The sequence below is a fragment of the Sander vitreus genome, chromosome 6, assembly GCF_031162955.1.
Source record: "Sander vitreus isolate 19-12246 chromosome 6, sanVit1, whole genome shotgun sequence".
NCBI lineage: Eukaryota > Metazoa > Chordata > Actinopteri > Perciformes > Percidae > Sander > Sander vitreus.
In genome coordinates this window covers 32807345-32832576 of record NC_135860.1, presented here as the reverse complement: position 1 = coordinate 32832576, position 25232 = coordinate 32807345, and the positions used below count along the sequence as shown (strand labels likewise).

Below are 25232 nucleotides of genomic sequence, written 5' to 3'. Positions count from 1 at the left end.
ATGTGCCAGTGTTGGTTCAACTGTAGTCCTTTGGCCAGATGATTTTAGACCAGAGCAACAGGAAACAGCAAGACATCAGTAGGCCTACAGGTTAAACTATACAGACAGAAGTCAACAAGACACCATAGAGACAGCTAGAGCAACAGATAAGCTTTCTCAGTAAGCCATGCAGAGCTACAGGAAGCAGCGAGACAGGCTTGTTTGAGATGAGCTGCGCCTCGCCTGTAAAGTGGACGAGAGCAGGCGGCAGCAGCCGGGGGCGGTGACAAAAATCCGCTCTCAAGTTGGACAGTTTCCAGCCGTTTCCAGTAGCCTTCAGGCTGAACAGGAAGTGACAGAAACACTGGTTCGATTCCGATTTAATGTTACCAGACCCATATATCAGCTTGTACACAGTCTCCAGTTGTTTTTATTATGACAAAGTAGCTGTCAAAATGCTCTACATGCGATCTGTTGCTGATTTTAATGAACAACAGACTGTAAATCAGACAAAAAGCAGTTAAAATCCCTCCAATTCAAAAACAATAAAAAAAAAAAGTTTATTTAAAACGTCATCATGTTGAGTCGATTCTGAACCAATCAGCTGTTAGATCAGCTGAGAGGCAGGTGTTTCCCACCATGCCCCTGGGTTCGCCTGGGTCTTGCAGTCGGTGAAAAGCAACTGCGCTGCCTGCGTCTCAAACCTGCAGCCGCCGTGATCTCGTGAGGTTATCGTTGACCACGTGTGCATGACGTCAGAGCAAGTTGGGATCAAGTCCGACACAAATCTAACCGGCATGCGCCGATCGCCGGTGATCGATTCTGCACAGACCTGGCTCATCTCGAACTAGCCTACTAGCACAGTTACACATCAACAGTATCCCCATGCAGTATAAGAAGCCATGTAAGCATCAAAACACAGCCAAGCAACACAGACCCGTATGTATATGTATGGTAAAACCAATTCTAGAATGAGAAATGTAGCATAAAGGTAATAATGAATCACTTATCCAGTGGGAATGTTGTAAGGACCAGGGGCATCGGACTGGTGGGGGAAATGGGACTGAGTACCCAGGGCCCTCATGTGAGGTAGGCCCAAATAGATGCTAGAATGAATAGCTGTGGATGCAGGGAGGGGCCCATAGAGAATGCCTTTCTACAGGGCCCAGAATTTTGTGCTACGCCCCTAACACTAATAATGTACGCCCCTAACACTAATAATGTGGCTTCTTCATTAGTCACACTTTTGAGCTATTGTATTGATTGGTTGCTTTAGAAATTCTGTGTTGCCAGAGACACTTTTTGCACACTTTGTGTTGTAGATGGCTTTTTTAAATGGATACAATTGCCATTTTTGACATCAATAAATCCCTCAACCCATAATGACAAAGGGAATGTTCCTAGAATTTTTTGCAAATCAAAAACTCCCAATCTCTCATTTACATAAGTGTTCAGACTCCAAATTGTGGCTAATTGTGTTGTACATGTAATTTTAAATGGATACAATTTGCCAGCATCAATAGCCCATAATGGAATTTCTTTTTAGATTTTTTTTTTTATTAAAATCTAAAACTTTAATCTCTATGTTACATACAGGTGCTGGTCAATTATTAGAATATCATGAAAAAGTTGATTTATGTCAGTAATTCCATTCAAAAAGTGAAACTTGTATATTATATTCATTCACCACACACAGAGTGATATATTTCAAATGTTAATTTCTTTTAATTGTGATGATTATAACTGACAACTAATGAAAACCCCAAATTCAGTATCTCAGAAAATTAGAATATTACTTAAGACCAATACAAAAAAAGGATTTTTAGAAATGTTGGCCAACTGAAAAGTATGAACATGAAAAGTATGAGCATGTACAGCACTCAATACTTAGTTGGGGCTCCTTTTGCCTGAATTACTGCAGCAACGTGGCGTGGAGTCGATCAGTCTGTGGCACTGCTCAGGTGTTATGAGAGCCCAGGTTGCTCTGATAGTGGCCTTCAGCTCTTCTGCATTGTTGGGTCTGGCGCATCGCATCATCCTCTTCACAATACCCCATAGATTTTCTATAGGGTTAAGGTCAGGCGAGTTTGCTGGCCAATTAAGAACAGGGATACCATGGTCCTTAAACCAGGTACTGGTAGCTTTGGCACTGTGTGCAGGTGCCAAGTCCTGTTGGAAAATGAAATCTGCATTTCCACAAAGTTGGTCAGCAGCAGGAAGCATGAAGTGCTCTAAAACTTCCTGGTGGACGGCTGAGTTGACCCTGGACCTCAGAAAACACAGTGGACCAACACCAGCAGATGACATGGCACCCCAAACCATCACTGACTGTGGAAACTTTACACTGGACTTCAAGCAACGTGGATTCTGTGCCTCTCCTCTCTTCCTCCAGACTCTGGGACCTTGATTTCCAAAGGAAATGCAACATTTACTTTTATCAGAGAACATAACTTTGGACCACTCAGCAGCAGTCCAGTCCTTTTTGTCTTTAGTCCAGGCGAGACGCTTCTGACGCTGTGTCTTGTTCAGGAGTGGCTTGACACAAGGAATGCGACAGCTGAAACCCATGTCTTGCATACGTCTGTGCGTGGTGGTTCTTGAAGCACTGACTCCAGCTGCAGTCCACTCTTTGTGAATCTCCCCCACATTTTTGAATTTTTCACAATCCTCTCCAGGGTGCGGTTATCCCTATTGCTTGTACTTTTTTTCTACCACGTCTTTTCCTTCCCTTCGCCTCTCTATTAATGTGCTTGGACACAGAGCTCTGTGAACAGCCAGCCTCTTTAGCAATGACCTTTTGTGTCTTGGCCTCCTTGTGCGAGGTGTCAATGGTCATCTTTTGGACAGCTGTCAAGTCAGCAGTCTTCCCCATGATTGTGTAGCCTACAGAACTAGACTGAGAGACCATTTAAAGGCCTTTGCAGGTGTTTTGAGTTAATCAGCTGATTAGAGTGTGGCACCAGGTGTCTTCAATATTCAACCTTGTCACAATATTCTAATTTTCTGAGATACTGAATTTGGGGTTTTCATTAGTTGTCAGTTCTAATCATCAAAATTAAAAGAAATAAACACTTGAAATATATCAGTCTGTGTGGAATGAATGTATACATTATACAAGTTTCACTTTTTGAATGGAATTACTGAAATAAATCAACTTTTTTATGATATTCTAATTATATGACCAGCACCTATAAGTGTTCATCCCCTTTGCTGGGGCACTCCAAAATGTGGCCAGGTGCATCGTTTTTGCTTTAATTATCCTCAGGATGTGTCTAGAACTTGATTGGAGTCCACCTGTGGCAAATTGAATTGATTGGACATAGTTTAGAAAGGAACACCTCTGTATATAAAGTCCTACAATTCACACTCCATGTCAGGACAAAAACCAAGCCAAGAAGTTCAAGAAACAAAAGCCCTGTGAAAACATTGTGGCGAGGCATAGATCAGATCAGGGCAGGGCTTTGAAACCATTTCTAAAGCTTGGAATGTTCCCAGGTGCACAGGGGCAGTAGAGATGGCAGTCCGGCCAAACTGAGTAATGGGGTCTAGAAGAGCCTAGGTCAGGGAGGGGACCAAGAGTTCAATGGTCACTCTAGAGCAGGGGTGTCAAACTCATTTTAGTTCATGGGCCACATACCCCTAATTTGATCTCAAGTAGGCCAGAACAGTAAACCACTCCAGATCAGAAACTTTACAGTTTCTTGTCAGCTCGATGTTGGCAAACGCAAGTTGCTTCTGCTACGACAACGTTCTAATAGCCTGGCGCCGCCCTCCTACGTACTTCCGCTCAATTTTCATTTTCCTTCACTACTCCGTCTGGGTTTGCGGTACATTCTTGGGTTTTCTCCGGCCAAATATTTGGCTGTCCAGTCAGCGAACAGAGGGAGTGGCTGAGAACGATGACGTTGAGGACGTGCGCTAGAAAGATGCGAGCGAAGCCATTCGGTCCGTTGTGGCAACGCTGCCGAATATCCAGAAGTTAAAGCCCGAGCAAGAACAGTATTTGCTGAGTTGTGTTGGTGGCCATGATGTTGTGGCCCTCCTCCCCACGGGGTTCGGGAAAAGTTTGATTTTCCAGCTCGCTCCGTTAGTGGTGAAGGAGTTGGCTAAGGCGAACGCTAGCGATGCTAATGCTAAATATAAGCCGATAGTTGTTGTCGGTCTCCCCTCTTGTTGCACATGCGCATGACATACGTCACGACCAAATGTTAGCGATTGGTTATGGCAGATCCAGAGTGGCTCTGGGCAGATCCAATAGTTTTAAACTTCAACAGAGGAAGTTAACACTTGTCAATGGAGAGTGGCCAGACTCTCTGTACAAATGAAATGGACCAGAGTCTGGTAGGACCAGGCTAGCTTTCTAAGGCCATTTTATGAAGAAAAAATAAAATAATGTTATGGACCCGTGAGAGAGGGGTAATAATAAAAAATTAAATAAAACAAAAAACTCAATTTCTAAGTTTGAAGTCTTAAATTTACGGAAAAAGAACTTGGATGTTCTCTGAGATTAAAGTGGTAAATTTGGAATTGGAATTAATTACTTCTCTGCAATTTCCAGTGGGCCTGATTGGACCCTTTGGCGGGCCAATTCTGGCCCACGGGCCGTATGTTTGACACCCCTGCTCTAGAGCTTCGGAAGTCCTTTGCAGAGAATGGTTAAGTTGTAACAGGTAGACAAAATGCACAAAAACTAAGGGCACTCCAAGTGATATGCCACAACAACAGTTTTACCACTGAAATAATGGTCTGAATATCTAGAACCGTTAGTCCGATGGATTTCAAACTTGACAGGTGTCTTGCTTCGGGCACGAGTAGCCTAAGTGCAGCGCCAAGTTTGACGTGTGGGGGGGGTGTTACCACCTTTGACTCTTTTCCTGCTTCCAACATTAGCTACATGGTTGCTGGATATACCAAACGTACTTTCTTCACTTTCCTGGAGCACGAGCGGATAGCTGAAAGCAACATCGCGACTGTTGTGTTGAATAAGGCTGGCGAAAAAAAACAGTTTCCCGTGTTTATTTTTTCGCTCAGAGGAAACTGAATAAAAAGTCATTTGCCAACACTAAATAGGCTATCAAACAAAAGCCAGACACTATATAGTATTAAGATCCTGTGAGCTGCAGCCTACATTCACCACTTCTAAACAGAGGCAGAATATAAAGTAGGGGAGACCGGGTAAGGTTGTACCACTTTTAGGCAAAGTACCCACATTTGTCTACTACAAATGGCAGCAATTTAAATGTCTTCAACTATATCACATACTTTGTGAGATGATCACAAATACAAGCTGGTCCTTTGTTGCCACAACAACAGTTGGAGATTATTCCTTCACAGCCCTGTGCAATGCGAGAGAATCTCAGAGCTGAACCGGGCAGACACATCAGACTCACCCCGGATTAATTAAGTATACTGCTAACTAATAAGTTAGTTGTTCATTATCTAAATCTGTGTTGCCCGTTCACAAACTTGTCCTTTTTCATGAATATTTACCACCACCATCAATTCCAAGTATTCCTATTGGTTTGAAATTTTACATTTGCATTGGCATGAACTAGTATAGACGCTCCATATTCATGCGCCATCTTGAAATATGTTACGCTGGATTTCCACTGGATGCGGAACGTCTGCGGACCAGCTCCGCTGCGCAACGGCTGCGTGCTCCACCGTCCTTCAATACCCACCAGGTCCGGATTTGTTGCAGCATGAGGACCCACAATATCTCGTGAATTCACGTAGAATAGAACCACAAAACCAACACCAGTTTGTTTCCATCCAGAGGAGTAGAGGGGAAACAACTCTGAGCTGCGTTTTCAAGGTGTAGTGCAGGGAAATATGATCCGCCGTGAGCACGGTGTATTTTACTTTGAAAATTAACCAGATCTTTATTTTGTTTCTGTGCTCAACTTCCTGTCCCGCACTATCTGCCGTGTGCTGAATTGCTGCGGAGCTCTCCGGCGTCCGGCAAAAATAGAAGCTCTGCGTATCTGCTTCGGAACGCAGCCGTTCTGCAGTCAGTGGAAATACACACATTGACTTTAATGGAAACCTAATGATTCCGTCGACGTTCCGGAGCCGTTCCGCAGCCGTTCCGCATCCAGTGGAAATTGCCGGTTAGCCAGTAAGGGACATACAGGACATAGGCTACTGCTCCGCCCTTCGCATTTTGTCTGTCACATGATAAACTCACAGGTGCTGCTAATGCTGCTAATGGGTATCGTAGCTTCCCGGCCCAGGCAAGTTTGAAGAAGGAAACATGGAGGACCACGCGTATTCAAAATCCAAATTTCAGGAACAGGAGTCTTCTTCTTCGCCCAGAAAAAGAAAAAGGATGTTGAAAAGAGCAAGAGACTGGCTTTTCGAAGCGTGAAAACTACCGTAGCTGTAATACGTACTTTGAACTGCGTGGTGCAAGAGAGTTGATTGCGATATATGATCTCAACGCTAAATGGGAGGAATTCCCACACATTGGACCTTTAAAAGAATAGCCCAGTAATTAGAATTGCACTTTCATAAAGTTGGGGCACAATAGATTCACAAAAGAATAATGGTCAAAATTAAAGTAACAGAGGTCGACAAATCATTTAGTACCTAAGGGTAAAGCTACAAAACCACTAAATCCTACTATTCATCTCAAAAGCATCTTCCATGCCTGGTTAACACCTGCGTTTGTAACGGGCGTTCTCTTAAGCCAAGTAGCAACGGAAAACCTCCGGTGCTGAAAAAATTAAGCCAATGCGAGAGTGCAAAAAACAGAGTGCAGTTCATCGAGTGGCCACTTGAGGCTGACTCCAAAATGGAGTCAATCCCCATTAGTCTATATCGACGACGTTTCATTTCTGGGATTGTTCAGGTGCCACCGGAAATTCAGCTGTATGTCCCTTATTTAGGCCGGATGTCCGTCCCCTTCCTCTTTCTTTGTGTTGGCGTTCTAAACTCTGGTGGATTTGTGAGGACTATGGTTAACTGCTCCTCAGATCTCTGCAGGGTAAATCCAGACAGTTAGCTAGACTATCTGTCCAATCTGAGTTTTCTCTCGCACGACTAAAACTACTTTTAAACGTACACGTTCCACCAAAACAAGTTCCTTCCTAAGGCTATTTAGCAGAGGCACTGTGGCTCCGTCCGGCGCTTAGCACCGCGCAAGATGATTGTGATTGGTTTAAAGAAATGCCAATAAACCAGAACATGTTTTTCTCCCATTCCAGAATGCTGTGTGGACTAGCCAGACCCTCCTCCGCAGCGCTGTGGAGGAAGGTCTGGCAATGCGAGACTAATCCCCATGGACCCCCATGTTTAATGTCCAACTTTACAGCAGAAATAAACATGTCTACAGCCTAGTGGGGGGGCTTGAATGTATGCATAATAATAAGGGCGTTGGGGCGCCTGGGTAGCTCCCCTGGTAGGGCGTGCACGGCCCATATACAGAGGCTCAGTCCTCACGGATGCAGGTTCAATGCCAACCTGCAGCCCTTTGCTGCATGTCATTCCCCCTCTCTCTCCCCTTTCATGTCTAAACGTTCCTATAAGATAAAGGCCTGAAATGCCCAAAAAAATTGTACAAAAATAAAATAAAATAAATAATAAGGGGCGGTCCGCTTTCAGTGACAGGTGGGTGCCGTCACAGGAGGTGAGCACAGCCTGTAGGATTCATTCGGCTCCATCCACACTCCACCTCTTTGCCCATTATTGGATTAGCCAATGTCAGGCATTGCCAAGATGGCCATTTACTGTATACAGTCTATGCTCCCAGCCCAAGCTGACATCCATAGAGGGCCTCTTTCAATTTTAAAAGAAATAACAGTCACACAGAAACCTTACTGATTGTTGTAAATGTCTAAGAGACATTAATGGAGAATTACGAGGAGAATAAGTGGAGCTGGTTGGGATTTTGCGACTTCAGCAGCGTGAATTCCCACAGATATAGAGGCTTGAATCTTCTCAGTCAACAAAGGTCTCTGCGACAGCAAGATTCAGCTCATTATGCTGTTCCTCTTCTGGAACAGCATATTCTGCTGGATACTGCCCTAGACACCACTGCAGATTTTAATGATGTATGAAGAGACTGATACATTGATGTCCATTTGTTTGTTGATTTGATCCAGAACAGACATTATTGTTTGTGTGTGTGTGTGTGTGTGTGTGTGTGTGTGTGTGTGTGTGTGTGTGTGTGTGTGTGTGTGTGTGTGTGTGTGTTTGTGGACTGAATGAGAACTCACCAAACCGGTTACATCACTCTGCTCTTATTTTTTCAATTTACTTGAAATCCCTCTTGTTTTGTACTACAACCCTCCTGGACCACACCTTGACAACAAGTGAGGAGATGCACTTTTTTGTTGTTGAACTGTTGCCTGTGCATTCTACAGCCAACACTATCTGATCTGCCTTTAAATAGGTTACAATCTTGAAATCTTGGCCCAAGGGGAAAACATGTGACAAGGCAAAAATAGCTTCACTCTCTCCCCCTGAAACCAACCAGAAAGTAGAAATAGTAGTTTCTATTAGGCAAGATATACTGTGGTGCTGTGTCCTGTGTTCTAGTTTGTGATGCCCTCAGCATCTCTAGCAATTCCAGACACAATTTCACCAGTGTTGGAAATGACAATATCTCATTTTGTTAGAGAAATATCACTCTGGTAAGACTCTTGGTGGTCTCTAGATAGGCCTATAGTATGTGCTGTCTCAGTCTCTGCCTCTGTTCTAATACAAAACGGTGTTCTGTTAGGACAGTGTTGGAACCTGTATGTGACCTTGACTTCTATATCAGATACTGTGATGTTTCAAGTTGAGGTTTTATTACAATTTGGTATCTCTGCTTGCTGCAGTTGTTGCAACACCATGACATATGGAAATGAATCATCCAAGTGCTTGGGACAATGTCATATTTGTAATATTTAATGTAATATTTACTATAAAAACGTCAAAATGTGATAAACAATAGAGAAGTAATGGTGATGGGTGAGGAAACTACACCTCCCATAATGTCTCGTGTTCGGTTGCCTGGGTAACGTTTGACGTCAGTCCCCCCTGCTCCGTGCCTTGGACTGGTGTGATTGGAGGGAAACCCCGTGGACTGCATTCAGACAGACGGGCTGAGAGAATCAGCTGTAGTTTGGAACGCCGAAATCACTGCTATCTGCCAGTACCCAGGTATGAAGGACTTAAAGCTTGTAAAACTCCACTTTTACGTTTGCATAATGTATCGTTAGATCTTCTCGCTCATCGTAAAATATAGTGATAATGGAAGCGCCTGCCTCCAATTGATAGTGGGCTGCGTGTAGCGGCGACAATCATCCGAGGAAAGAACAATGGCTAGCTAGGCTACAGTTTGGGATATGTCTAATAGCTGGTTTTAAAATGGAACATCAGGCGTGTAATGCGGGTCAGGTCGAAGGTTTAATCTCTGATATTCTGTTGCATTGGCTACAAATGATAAACCTGTGAATTAGTTATTTATCAGGTTATGCTAATTGGGTTAGTGTGCCTGTAGCTAACTGATGCGGATGCATTGTCTTTGAGGAATACTCTCGCATATAACGTTAATATTAAATGTCCGTTATTCTTTGGATATTTCAATCTCAGTTTTAGCGGATGTAACGTTACCGTTAATACTAGCTAGCTACACATTTGATGACAGTGGCACGATAATGTGTCTTAGTTTATCAGTTGCATTTGCTGACGTTAGGTGTCAAGTAGGTTAATGCATTAACGGTAGCAAAACTATAAATACGAGACAAAATTAGATTCATATCGAATCTGCCACCAGACGGTTAACGGTTAGCAAAAACCAGATGCACACATTTTTTAAAAGCTTGGCATCACGCGAGCCAACCAAGCGAATACTTTTTCGGATCGAGGTGAACAGAAGCGTTTAAAAAATGTGTGTACACATTATGCGATGACCAGAGTCGTTACAAAATTGTGTATAACCTCTAGTCCATTTATAAGAGCTGTCTGTCTTGGAGGCTTTGTTTCAGGAAATAGTCGGCACCATACTGGAAGCTGGTCACGAGGGCCTATCGGTAGCGGTTGCTTTTTTTCCCTCGCTGATCAGTGTTTCTTGTCAGATTCAGTTACATTTAACTAAACTTAAATTCAGTGAAAGCGCGTATTTGTCCGCCAAAACATACTGACATTAATCACAGAAATCCGATTTAATTTCGCACTTTAGTTTGCGTGTTCTCGCTTGTTGGGCGAGCCACAGGTACAGGAATGGGTGTGGTGGTGTGTGTATACGGGAGAAAGAGGGGGGCATTTGCGTTTGCCCTGGAGGCTAGCCAAGATAGTTATTATCGCATGTATCTGTACTATGACTGTTCTATGTATTCTTTTGTCTCTTACAACCACACGTGACTTAATCTGTAACTACGAAATGACTTTTTTGTAACACATTTAATTCTAGATTGTAACGCATACACCCATGGGGTTTACCCATGGGTCATGTTGCATCATGTCCATGGGTACATCGCCAGCCTCGCAGTGTTGAAACTGTTCAGGGGTGGTTGTAATGCTGCAATACTAATACACATTTAGTACATTTTCTAACACATGTATTAACTGCATCGTAGTGACATATGTCTTCCTCTTTGACAGATTCAAGTAGTTTTTTTGATAAATGACAAATAAGGCTGACAATTTGGGAGTTGCTGCTTTTTTCAGTTTATTTTTTTATTTTTGTAGCATTCACTTTCTTTTCTGTATGTCAGGTCACATTTAGAAAACACCCTGCATGCACTCTGGAATGGAAAAAAAAAAAGTGATTGATTCTGTGGAACCCCGCTGGCTATTTTGGATGGGTCAAACGGATGTAGGCTATTGATCTAGTGATGAGAATTCCTGTGTGTTTGTCAAGTTTACACATTGCACACGCATTTACATCTACTGGTACCTTACTGTGCGCCTCTTAACAAACTATTGTACTCAATGGTGCTTTGTAATTGGCAGGGCTAATAGTTCTATAGAACAGTGGTTAATAGAGGTATTGCCACCTTTCTCAAATCACTATAATCACAGGCCTTGCAGGCATAATTGTATTTTAATGCAAACTGCGTTTTTACCAAGCGGAAACATCCGGGCCTAAAAAGTGAAACCGATAATAATAAGATAAAGTGCCTTGAACCGGCATTCTGTCTCATTTCCAGCAGGGAGCAACTCCACTGGCTCCAAAAAGTCATTTTCTATAGAAGTCTATAGGGATTGATTTAGGGTGTGGCTACATGCTGACCTGTCAATCAGATCAGAGGCCTAGCAATGCTTGGCACTGTGTACATTAAAATAGCTGTGAACTTGTTTTGGGGTGTTGTCTGTGGTTTTGTCTTTAATTTTGACACTGCCTTAGCCGCGTCATTCTTCCCAACTCCACCCTAATGTCCAAATATGGTCACTTCTGGCTCCAAAATACCAACGGCTGGCTTCAAAACTGCAGTCCACCAACCAATGGGTAGCTGATGCTACTTTGATTATTTTTACAGTCTATGGTTTTTACTTACTGCATCCTCTTATTTAGCTAAATGAGTGCGTAGGCAATACATTTTTTAAAACTTTTTTTTCCTAATTTCTTTAGCTAAAACTTACAGTCAATATACTCGTGCTTTTGCGCTCACTTGTGTAGTTGATAGCCCTTACTATTCTCCCTTGTACAATTACTTTGTCACTCTCAAAGCCTTAAACTGCCGTGGAGTGTATCAGTGTTTCCCTGTAAAAAATACTCTAAAGTAGGGCAGCAAGCCTCAAAAACAGTAGTTGCATCATATGCCACAACATCAGTTTTAACCAACACAGATTATTTCTTTTGCTGATAGTTTAGGCTAATTATTAGCCTCATTAATTGCTCTAGACATTCTATTTTTTTTTCTATTTAGCAATGGGAACTTCTGCTAGATAAGTCCTGGTCCAAATAAAAAATTTGTTCTCTTGCCACTCACTTAATTGACTGCCAGCTGTCCTCCTTTTCTTCTCTGTTTTTTCTTTGTCCAGTGAGCAGTCATGAGCGAGGCACCCCAGAAGGAACTGGTGCAAAAGGCCAAGCTGGCCGAGCAGGCTGAGCGCTATGATGACATGGCCGCTGCAATGAAGGCTGTGACGGAGGAGAGCGAGCAGCTGTCGAACGAGGAGCGTAACCTGCTGTCGGTAGCCTACAAAAATGTGGTGGGTGCCCGGCGCTCCTCGTGGCGCGTGGTGTCCAGCATTGAGCAGAAGGCAGACGGCAGCGAAAGGAAGCAGGCCATGGCCAAAGAGTACCGGGAAAAGATTGAGAAAGAGCTGAAAGAGATCTGCCAGGACGTGCTGGTGAGATTGATAACATTTCATTCAACAACATTGCTGACTTTGTCTGTCTGTTAAAGCTTTTTGTCATTTAGGCATAGGTGTCTGAAAGTAGCTCATTTCTCACCATAGGTTTAACACTAGTTGTCCATGGCTCTGTATACTGAATGGTAAAAGGTCAGGGTTTCCCCCGTTGTATTGTATCCCACCGAGCCTAAGTTGCCACCCACCAGGCCTAAGCCACTGGGAATTATTTTGTAGTGTATTTTTAAGACGTTTATAAAAAAAAGAAAGAAAAAAAAGAAATTTATTTAAACTACAGTTACAGTGGGGCGGCTTTTACATTCTCAGTTTCAAGATTCCATCCATGATTCAGTTATCACAGAAACTATTGGGCTCTACATTAATGCTCCCATCAGTCTCTGACTGGCCCCAGCCAGGCCCTCATTGGAAAAAAAGACACTTGCCACCGGACTAAACAACTTTTCGGGGGGAAACCCTGATGGTGGTTAAATGCAGTATCGGATGAACATTTTAATCTTAAGAACAAACTGGTCTTAATCTTTATTCATCAGCAAGTGTGATTACTAGACGTTGGGCATGTCATAGTCGTTTAGGGAATATTGTTGATGTACAGGGATAAAGAAGTAACTGATGAGAGGAAAAAGCAATGCCCCTTGACTAAATGTAGAAAATGTAGGCTACCCCATGCAAATAACTTCAGTCAGTCACCTTCTTTTGACTTTTAGATTATGTGATGAAATGCTGGATGACTGAGGAGTGAGTCTAACTCCAGTCATACCTCAGTCATACCTCCTTTCAACAGCTCACATTGTTGCATGTGTCATTTCTGTCAACAAGATGCAGCAGACCTTGAAAAGAAGTGCCACGCCTTGAGTGTTTCATTTCTATCCCTGGCTGTCTTACAGCAATTCTGCTTAAATTGTCTGACTTTCTCTCTCTCATCTCTCACAGCATTTTTCCTCACGCATGAAAGAAAATGTATTAGGTGGAGTGAGACTAGTATGCAAATAGAGGATTTTATGTTTTAAAAACATCCTATACTTGCCTCGTATCGATTTGGTTCATCATTCGTCTGAGTTAGCCAGATTTTTCAACAGTATGTTAAGTGGTTTGTTAATCCTGTCGGACTGATTTGTAGTAATGCTTCCATTGGTCCTCTCATTACACCTGCAGCAGTTTTGTTTTGAATGACCCCAACTTGCTTGTTTGATCAGCAGTGTAAGCTGCAGTCAAGTTATAAATGGATAACCCCACGATGAGAAAGTAAGAAAACATTGAACGCATGAGCTCACACAATGCAAGAAATTCTGTGTGAATACACTCAGTGGCCACATTGTGAAGTACATCTGAACAATCTAGTGCAATGCAGTACAACATTCCTGCCATACCGTCTATCTTTACAAAGCTCATAATGTTCCGGTTGTCAGATGATTAGACATGACCAGTGAGGGCGCCAAACAGTCTCACATATCCAATTTTTTGCCGGTCACATTTACAAACGTGCCGCATGACGGTTTACGTCGCGAACAGCCCTAGTATAGCTACTTGGAACGAATACCATAAGTTGAATATAATTCGAATAGTAAAAATAATCAATAGTATTCTAATGCTGAAAGTGTTTTTTTTTTTTTTTTTTTAACTATATATAAATATGTTGGCTAACGTTAGCTAATCTCCCTCTTCTCGCCTTGGCCTACCCGCATGTGTCACTCATGTCGCATCTTATGAGAAACACAAGGCATTGTGAGGTCTAAGCTAACGTTACGTACCAAGTAACGTTAGTACAACATCACGGAGCTAACGTTACGTACAGAGTAACGTTAGTACAACATCACGGAGCTAGTGTTACGTACCGAGTAACGTTAGTACAACATCACGGAGCTAGTGTTACGTACCGAGTAACGTCAGTACAACATCATGGAGCTAATGTTACGTACCGAGTAACGTTAGTACAACATCACGGAGCTAATGTTACGTACAGGGGGAGTGACAGACTGGAAATCGGAAGAAGGATGGGAAATAGTTTTAACATGAGCCAAAGTGCTTATGTTAACATTAGTTATCTCATTCTTGTTTCCTAACTGCGTCTCGAGTTATAGTAACGTTAGCTTAGCTGGGAGCTTCCTGGAGACAGGTAAAGTTAATGTTAGCTGCCCTACAGCTGTCGGTTAGCTTTGACTTCATACATTACCTTCTAATGCAATACACTTGTTAGATAATGTTTCATTACAGAGTTCTCTGCTGATTTTATTTATTTTTTTCCCGCTGTGTGTTCGTCGTGGAAAATAATGTAAACAAAGTTGCGTGCAATGCACCGTGCCGTAGGTCCCCTTCAAGGCCGGGCTGATGTTGGAAGTCCCTCTAGTGGACAGAACGTGTAACAACCACATACTTATAGTGGCATTGACAATGCATATGCCTGAGTAGTGTATTACAAATTAATAACATGCTGCATTTGAGTATTAAATATTCAAATATTATTCGAATATTAAAAAAAAACATTCAAATGGTATTGTAGAGAAAGATTGACAACTCTAATGGCTACATATTTGGGCTCCAGGTAATCTGGTATTTTATCTGCTGAATTATTAACATATGGCTAAAAATCATCATGGCTACATTTTCCCTTCATTTGTTTCAAATTCAACAAGCAATTTGTTGTATTTTAGTACAATACTGAAAGCAGCAGAAAGGCAGAACTGAGTACATTGTAATATCTCTTTATTTATTGTTAGTAATATTACAATATCCAACAACAACGTTGGCTCACATTTTACGTGCACTACCGTGCATATGCGCGTGGTATTTCAACCCCTCATCTGTAGGACCTGTGCTACTCTGTTCTTCTCTCAGCCTGTGCATTATCTGCCTGGTGACTAACCATATCCTAATCCTTTAATGATAGCCGCTGAGCCACCAGCGCTCCGGCTCGCTGATCTCCACTTCAGCCGAACAGCCTTATGGGGACGGAAATAGAGGATGAGAGTAAATAGGGCAGATGAGGAAGGGTGTAGGACTGGGATGAGAGCGAGAGAGAGATCTCAACTTAGCAAATGGAAAATTGCTGCATAAAGTGGCTCTTGTTGGTTGATTTTCCCAGGGTTGTCACTTTGGTGTGAGTGATATAAGTCTGGTTAGAACAAGGATTGTAAAAAGAAAAACATTTAAGAAGCATGTAACGTGTAAATTGCAATCCTAATGTTATCAACGTCCAGAGATTATGTGCTATGAGTTTAGCTATATCACAGGTGGATCAAACTGGATATGCACTGTAATGCTCCATTTAAAGGTATGTAAGTAATGGGTTACACACACACACCTCTGATGCTCATTTTGACTGACATGAATAAGATTCAAAGAATGTGCTGCAGAAACAATATGACAAGTTCTATTCAAGTGGAAACAAAACTAGACAGAGGCCTGACCTGTGCATTTCTGTTGAGCCGAGAGCTTTTTACATCTTGGCTTGCTTGTTGCCCTTTCTGGGAATCTCGCTGTTCTTTAAATGCAACAAGAACACAGATGAGATATTAGGGCTGGGCAGTTTATCGACCTTTTTTAAATTATATTGATATATTTTCAATCCGGTATGGGATGAGACTATTCCAGTTATCGATATAGTTTGATGTTGCGTTGCATAACCCATTTCTTCCGTAAAGCAGTGCCAGTGCATCGCTCTCACCCACTCCGTGTCAGCCCGCCCCCACCCTCCCACTGCGTCTGATCGGCTCACAAAGGGGGCCAACAGTAAGGATTGCCCGATGCCCCGGAGCCAGTAAAAAGTTATCGTTGAACTAGTCAATTGGCCAGTTGCCCGATTGGGCCTGTGCTTGAAAAAGTGAGAGCCAGACATCCCTCTGCTCTGACACGTGACAGACAGACACATGCTTGTTCACGTCATCGATGAAATGGAGCTCAATCCGTAAACGACATACGAGTTGAAACACAAAATAGCATTCATTGCATCTTGGAAAAAAACATGACTGTGTTGAGAATAATGACTCATGTTAAGAGTTTTGTAGCTCTTTGGGGAATAGCTCAGTGTGAAGCCTAGTGTGTGTGTGTGTGTGAGCCAGTAAGATACAGTGAATGCGTTCAGAGCAGGCAGCTGTCGGCTGTCGGAGCGGAGAAGGAATTAACAGTAAAGCTGTCACATTGTAAATTTAGAGTGTAGGTTTCACTGTTAAGTAGCAGAGGGAAACCTGTAATTGTACTGTTAGTCTTGTTGAAACAACTGGAGGAGCATTCTCAGAGATGGGCCTGTTTTTATTAAATAAAGGCTGTTTTAATAAAAGGACTTGTGATCTCATATGTGGCTTTGCCTTACATCTGAACATATAGTCCTCAATGTACTGGGATATATATCGTGTATATATATATTGTGTGCCATTCAGCCTAACAAAAAAAAAAAAAGTATATAAATAAATATAAAAATGAGTGATTTTTTTTTGGTCCAATTGCCCAGCTCTAGAAGGGTATAATCGACTGAGATTATATAGTTTAATTTACTTTGAACATTCCTGCCATGGTTGTAGTTTGATTTTAGCTATGCCCTTGCCGGTGGCCCAGTTCCACATTCAGATCCCAGAGGGCCTCCCTAATGCCTCATATCACTCTAAGAGCATTCTGCAAATGCAGGCACTTACATCAGCCTGGTTTGTTCCATTATACTGGGGATAATGTACAAGTGCACAAACAGGATTTTACAGAATTAGCAAAAACCCGTCTCTGAGTCCACTTGGAATAGCCTACTGGTCTGTGTTTGAGCTATTAATATCATTTAGTGGAGTCGATATCGTTACCCTACATTGCATTCTTTTTCAACTTGTGACCTAAATTATCATTTTTGCCTTCTACCCAGAGACCCAGGCTCATTTTTTTTATATATATAACTATTTCTATGTAGAGAGAGAGTGAGTATATATAAGGCACACTTTTTGTCATGGCTGTTGGGAAGAAACAACATGGACATCTTCCACTGCCATGAAGACATCAAAGCTGCACTTAGAATGAAGTACTAATTCATGTTTCTGTAAAAGGCAGTGTTAAACCCTCTCTGGCTACCAGGGTGCCCGAGTCCAGGATATAGACTCCAAAGTAGGGCTGGGTTTAAAAAAATCGATTTTCCGATTTTAAATCGATTTTCATTTGAATGATCCATAAAACCTTTGAATCAATCTTTGTCTATATCATATGAAACTAGGACCTAAGGAATCCATTGGTACCAACTATGTCATGCTAGCTTGTTGGGAAGGGGGTTAAAAACGCTCCAAAGTTGGGCTACGTTATGCCTTCCAGGCAGCGCTGCGACCATTGCCTTCAGGCACCTAACCTTAACCATTGCCTAATCCTAGTGCCTTCGACGTTGGGGGCTTAAAACACAGATGAACGGGAAAACTGGCATGGCCTCCGTCACCTCAAGATATCTAAATGAAATGTCACTCGGTCAGTACTCGCTGACTGTAGAGCTGCACTTTATTGTGTGTTCATGTTAAATTAAAAGTAGATTAATGTAACTGCTTTGGGGTCAGTTCTTAGTGTAAACATTGATACTTTTAAGAACCAGGGCTCGACGGTAACGGTTGCCCTTGGCAACCAGATTGAGTCAATTGGCAACCATTTCATGGCCTCTGGTTGCCCCCTTTGGCAACCACCTGTTCAATATGTTTTCAACAAACACATTTCAGCTGTTCAACCGCTATCCACACACTCGCGTTTGTCGTGAAAACATACATGCAACGCAATTTTCTGTTCACGTTAACGCCGCATGTTAAAATCGGGTGCTAATATGGCACCGGTGCCCGGTATCTAACGGGCAGAATAGCAACGCGGATTTTGGTGCCTCATTACGGTGCCACCTAAATGTCTGCTCTGCTCTCTGATGCTCCGAAACAGACGGGCAACAGAAGCATCGCTGCATGTCACGCCAGTGACACTAATAACACGTTAGCCTACCGTTAGCTACAGTAGTAACTGGATTTAAATGCTGACAGCTAAACGGTGTAAGAGTGTCTGTATTTCACTGTAGAGGATTCCAACAGCGGGACGTACAACAGTCTGCCGCTAAAGCTATGAGCTAACGGACACAAACTAGCACTATGGTCACCTTGTGGTGCATTCAAAATTATTGTAAAAATACCCTTTTCTCAGCAATTTACTGGTGAAAGAAGTAATTTTTGTTAAAAGTTAGTTATTTCTGTTTTAATAATAATTTAAATTCCCCCTTTTTTGTGCTGATCCGAAAATTGATCCATGACTCAAAACCGTTATCCGAACCGTGAGTTTGGTGTTTTTCGGCAACAACAAGCTGATTCCTGGTTGCCAAGCCGGCAACCACTTTAAAAAGTTAGCGTTGAGCCCTGAGAACGCAGCAGGTTAGAGGGAACCTTGTACAATTTTCGAATCTCTTTCATATCCAAGCTAAATTGGTATTGTAACTGAAATGTTCCCAACCTAATGGATATCGAATCGGGAATATAATTGAATCGGGGGGGCCTTCGAATTGATTCGGAAAATCATTGACGCTACCCAGCCCTACTCCAAAGTCCCTGAGCTGTTGGCTCAAAACCAACCTGCCTCAACAGTTGTCATCCATGTGGGAAGTAACCACCTCAAATAAACATTTGGAGACACTTAAAGGTGATTTCAGGACCCCTGTTGACAGACTCTCACAATCTGAGCGCCGGTTCATCATCTCTGGCCTGCTGCCCTGTCCCGAATTGGAAACAATAAATACAGCTGTGTGTGAGCTTCATATATGGCTCACGGGATACTGCAGTCTCCCAAAAACCAGCTGTGCAGCGACTACAGTTAATTCAAAATGTGGACGCACGTGTTCTAACCAAAACTAAAAATGGTGAGCATGTTACACCTTTTCTACTTGCTACTTGTATCCAAAGCTCTAAATGGCCTTGCACCATACAAAGCATGCTAATTACACACAAACCAGCAAAAACCCTCCACAGACGGAGCTCTGTTAAACATCCCTCGTACTAAATCTAACCATTGTGGCTTCAGAACAGAGGATTTAGAACCTGATTATCGTTCATTTATCGGTATCGAGGTATAATGTGCAATTAATCGTGATTTTGATTTTAGGTCATATTGTGCAGCCCTAATTTCCTCCACTTAAGACAATAAGGGCCGCTGTTCCCTGCCTGCTAGCATTCAGGTTAGCAACAGGGAGAGGCTGTCAGGTGGCGCATGCTTGTGTTGGAAAGAGCCAAGCTAGGCTCTGTGAGTGACCTACTTCCTTTTGCAAAAGCTCATCAGGAGTTCAGCGGCCTTCCTCTCTTTCTCCACCCCCACCAGCTTTCATCCATACACCACTCCCCTTTTTATTTTAGAAAAAGCTTTATTGGATTTTAACAATTCCACTGTCCGCCATCTTCACTCCCGACTCTTCTGTCCAGCCCACATGCCTTCCTGTTATCCACAATCCACACAGATCCACCCACTGAAGGTGGTCTCTGAAGCATCGGTGTTGTAGCTAAGGCAAAGTCTGAGGCTCAAGACCCGAGGCTATTGGAGATAGCCAGCTCTACCCTCCTTTAGGTCTGTTGAGACATTGCGCTTTGAAACGTGGGCTATGATTATTTGAATGGGTTGAAATAACAGCCACTGCTCTTGTGGGGTCAGTGGATAAGTAACAGGTTTAAGTGTCAAATGAGCCTTGTAGTAATCTGTGTACAAATTGCCTTCATCACTGAATTGTGTACACATTGTATACCCATAGTACCCAATAGGTTTGCCAGCCCCAAACCGTAAAGCAAGCAACGTACATCACTGCTGGAACGTTGGATTGAATACCTTCGAAAGTCTGTAACATTCTTTGTCTGTTTTGATTTCTCCCACAGGGTCTCTTGGACGATTATCTCATTGCCAAAGCCACTGCAGCAGAGAGCAAAGTCTTCTATTTGAAAATGAAAGGAGATTACTACCGCTACTTGGCTGAGGTGGCTACAGGAGAAGAGAGGACATGTAAGCGCTATGCTAAGTCTCTTTTATACCATCTGTGTGTGGGGGTGGTAGCGGTTTTATGTGTGTGTATGTTTTACTGTCAGGAAAGCTGGATGGTAGGAACTGATATGGACAAGTCCTGCCCCAAATAAGATGCATTAGATAAGATTCTATTAAACGCTTCAGTATTGGGTCACGCTTTGACATTGTCTCCTCTGTGCTGATGACCGTGTCCTAGTATGCTCCTTTGGCAGTAAGAAAGGAGAAATAAATGTACTTGAATGCTAACAATTCCTGTTATTGTTGACTATTAATAGTCAAGAACTAGTAGGTAAATTGTTATGCAATTGATCCCTGTAGCAAGTTAAAAAGTGATCTTCAACCAGAGATCTTTCGCTTTGTAAATGTAACCTTAACTAAAACAAAGAATGGGCCTCAGTCAATCTTAAGGCCGACATGCCGATAATCGTCCGTCTGACAGTCTGGCAAGGTCAGTGACTCGAGTCTGTTCCGTGCCGTCGTCCTTCATTTTGGCTGATTTGACATGTATAATCGGCGGGGCGGGCACTGCCGGCAGTCCGACTCAAATGACCCATCTGATTGGTGGAGAGCTAACCCGGAAACGGGGAGCTGAATGAGCGTGACTAGAGTCTCTCAAAATCTGACAAATCTTTTAAACTGGTCTTTGTTGATCTGAAATGAAGACAGATTCATCAACTGCACGGCCTATTTCTCTCTTCAAATGTTTTCAGAAACACGTTTCAGTGAACTATTTTAGTCCAATATGAGAACGTATTCTGAACGAGCCGCCATGACAGTCTGGCTTTGAATTTCTGGAGAAACCAGACCCACGTGACGCGTTCGTCCAATCAGCTGCCGGTTTTCATTTCTGGGCGACAATACAGATTAGCGCCGCCTGCTGTTATGGAGACGTATTGCGTCTCGTCTCTTTGGTGTGTTCTGAGGGACTTTTTGGACCAACTCGGGGAGACTGATCAGTCACACTGCCTTTACTGCTGACGGTCGGTGTCTGGTCTGTGTGTCTGGGCCTTTAGGTCTCTGGTCTACAGTAGAAATGTTCTGTTCTGGGGTTGTTGTAAAATGTGTTATTACCCACCCAGCCAAATCTGAATGACTAAAAAAAAAAACACTAAGTATATAAAAGTATATTTCAAAATTGTGGGGGGGGGAGCAGTTCTGTGCTCTGAGGTGCTAGGGTCGTGTCCACTGAAGGCACTGAGCTGAAGAGCTCATAATAATCCTGCAACTGAGTGTATAGTATCGTCTTTTTCTAAACTGTTCATTTTTTCTTCTTTCACTTTCAAGTGAATTTTGTCTTTCACTGTCACATGTCCGTTATAATGTTCACAGCTCTCATGCTCCTTTCCTCCCCCTCTCAGCCATCATTACAGACTCAAAGGAAGCCTACCAAAAGGCCTTTGATATCAGCAAAGATGAAATGCAGTCCACACACCCAATCCGTCTTGGTCTTGCCCTCAATTTCTCCGTTTTCTTCTATGAGATCCTCAACTCTCCTGATGAGGCCTGCCAGCTGGCTAAAGCCGTAAGTCCATAGCACCACGTAGCTCTCTTTTCACACTGATAAGGATGTCAAACCGCTCAATGTAATGTATTAACATGTCGCGTTAATATTTTGTGAGGACTTTTGTGTTTGCACAGCTGTTACATACACAGTGAGATGGCAATTAAACCCAAACTGACCTGAAACCTACACATCCCATAGACTGATAACAGCTTGTTGAAGACCACCAGCAGTTAAACATTTGTTTTGAATCCTTTAGGCGTTTGACGAAGCCATTGCAGAGCTCGATGCTCTGAGTGAAGATTCGTACAAAGACAGTACACTAATCATGCAGCTACTGAGAGACAACTTGACAGTAAGTTTCCATTTCTTCCTTTCATTAACAGATTTTGTGCGCACACACACACAAAAAATAATTGCCACAAAATGCTCACATTTTAGGAGCTGAAACCAGAGATTGTGCCATTTTTGCTTAAGAATTATTTCAAGATGAATTACCAAAATGGTTGTAGATTAATTTTCTGGTGATTGACTAAGCGATAAATCGACTAATGGTTGCAGCTCTAATCGAAACGTTCATATAAGCTGTGTTTTCTTAGTGTTCTATAAATGTTTGCAATTGCCAGTGTGTAAGTAGCACTAGAAGACCAGTTTCATCCACCTCAATGGTCGGGTCACTCACGTTCTCTCACTTTCACCTAGTAAAATCTAGCCATGCCGATAGTTTTGATTTCAGTTGCTTGGTGAATTGACTTCCGTTTGTGACGCTCAAAGCATTTCAAATAACATTAAATGTAACAGCGAGATGTATTTCTAGAAATGATGTCCTAACAACTATGCTTAGAGTAAAGGCCTTTGCACACCAAGTCTGTATTTTTTGTCCGAAATTGCCGCATGTTTAAACAATTGATTGCAGAACAACTTGGAAGATGGATGTATGAAAGATTGGACCGTGATTATGCTCGATACTGCGATGTTGAGAAGCGAGACACGGGAACTTTCTTCCTGGAGCATTTATTCAGAGACAAACGGAAACCTACACTGTACATTTACTACCACTTAACAAATAAACTGCTGATGTATTCTCAGCTCTGAGCGCTGACAGCGTCTCTCTCTCATGTAGCCTACACACTAAGCACGGAGCTGTTCCTTAAAGGAGCTTCCCCGGTCTTGTAACACGACGAGAGCCTGCCAGAGCTTCCTGTATTTGTTCCGAAAGTCCGAACCATCCAAAAAAAAATGCTTTCACACTATAAATGAACCAAACCGAGATTACATCTTTTTATCGGACCAAAATGTGGTCTTTTGATCCAGATCTGTAATTTTAGTCCGGACCAAACGAGGGAGGTGTGAAAATGCCCTACATTTGTTACTAAACATGGGGTTGTATTTTTCTGGTCACTGGAGTGTAGACTATGCAGTACCCCAAACTGTCCTTTCACATGACAATCGAGGCATTTTAAGATGAGGTGTTAATGGATGTTGCCCTCTTTGACCCTCTTGTTCTCCCTCTCGCTGCTTCTCTCCCTCTCCCCTGTCTTTCCTCAGCTGTGGACCTCTGATAACCAGGCTGAGGGAGAGGATACGGAGGAGACCAGAGAATGAGCCAGACCCCCATAGTCATCGCTGTCTACCTGCCACCATTCCGGTTCATCTTCCATCATGATCATCAACACTGAGACCACCTCATTATTATTATTATTATTATTATTATTATTATTATTATTATTATCATCATCATCATTGTCGTCCAATTCCCTCCATCCTTTTTCTATTTAGTTCTCTCAACACATCTCATTCCTGTCGGTTTACTATTCCTTCTTTTGAAGTAACTGTGGGGAAAGGGGATGGGGAGGGAGGGTAAGTTTTAAATTGCGTGGCGGGGAGGGTACATGTGGAAGGGTAAAGTGTGCTTGGGATTGGTTGTTTGTCTGCTGACCTTTTCTTTGCATTTGGGAGCATTAGGGCTGTTGCATTATTGAGGTGGTGGGTGAGAGGGCAAGTTCTCAACTCATGAAACCTGCAGCAGGTTGAGTTTTTAGAGTCAGAAAACAGTTCGACTGTGTGTATATCCTATTCATGTTAAGGGTCCTGTTTTTGAGTAACGCCATCTTTTGATGATACACCTGTGGTTTCACAAAATGAGGAGTTGGCTCCTCACACCTTAGGAGGCAGCAGCTGTTAGTGTGTACTTGGCAGGAGGAATGACCGCAGAGGTAAGGACCGTGGAGGGGTAATGGAGACAGAAGGCAAGGTTTTGTTGGTACACAAAGGTTACATTCCATTTACTGTCAGTTGCTCAACTTTCTACTCTATTTGTTTTTGTTTTTCGGGTGGCCTGCTTTTTGTATTTCTATGTATCAATTACGAGGTATAGAAAACTTTGAAGAACAAAAGAGCACACAAGCTTGTTTTTATGAGCACAGCAGTAACAAAAATAAAATCCCACGTGCTTATATAGTTACTGCTTTTTCAAATTTAAGATTTGTATTTGATTTGTCTTCTATTCTCCTTTTTTTTTCTTTCAATACTTGCCTAAACTGCATGTTGGTAAGAAGTAGTTTGTGGAGATAAGGATGGTTGTTGCCGGCGGGCTAGCTTTGTTCATGTCTTTGGAATTTTCATACAGAACACCCAAGCATAACTGTTATTTGGGGGGAAATGTGTAATTTCATGTAAGTGGAATAAAAAATAATTTAAAAGTTTCAACTGCCCTAGTTTTTTTTTTTCTCTTTCTTTTTGACATATGTATTCTAAGTAATCTATTTAGGTTCCTTATTTTCAACTCGTGACAGATTCTTAAAATTTTTTATTTGTCACATGAAATCATCTAGGTAATTCCAATGAAATGGAATCCCATCAGCTCCTTAAACCTGTGCATGATTTATCATTAACCACAATGTGGCTGCTGCCAGATCGGCACATAGAAAGAGTCACCTGGTTAAATGGCACAAAAAAATGCTCTCTGGATGACTACACAGGAGGAGGATGAAAGGCCGCCACGGAGGAAGGTTGAGCTGCCATCTAGCACTATCCATGATGAGTGAACAGAAGTACATGGCACATCCTCTGCAGAGAACTGGAATAGCAGAGTTTGGCCTCACTGTCTGCACACGTTCGACTATACCCTGTGGATGTGGCAAAAAAAAAAAAAGGTTGTCATGGTGATCATAATAGACAAATTATGACTGTTGTGCGGTTCCAAAGGCCCTGTTGTAATCCTCAAACGTATACAATAGCACACACAAAAAGAAAAGCGCTGTTCGTGCATTTTGTCATGTGACTTGCTATCTGTGTGCCGAACTGAGCCTACCTGCCGATATGCGCATGAACCTCGCGGGATCGCGCACAGCAAAAATGCCAGTCGTTTTATTGTCATTTTTTATCATTTCTAGGGCTAACTACGGTGACTTTTTTACTATAAGTAATACTAATACTAATACTACGTAAAACTAATATAATAGGC

At 42.4% G+C, this 25232-nt stretch overlaps 1 protein-coding gene across 1 annotated transcript; it reads left to right on the top strand.

Annotated features, from left to right (window-relative positions):
- Positions 1-9015: 9015 nt before the first annotated feature.
- On the top strand, positions 9016-24471 carry LOC144520118 (14-3-3 protein zeta-like). The gene is made up of 6 exons (XM_078253799.1): positions 9016-9126; positions 11953-12264; positions 20121-20244; positions 21624-21787; positions 22026-22121; positions 23315-24471. Exons 2-6 carry the CDS (start codon positions 11962-11964, stop codon positions 23369-23371), a joined length of 744 nt encoding a protein of 247 aa, XP_078109925.1. The 5' UTR covers positions 9016-9126; positions 11953-11961; the 3' UTR covers positions 23372-24471.
- The last annotated feature ends 761 nt before the right edge of the window (positions 24472-25232 follow it).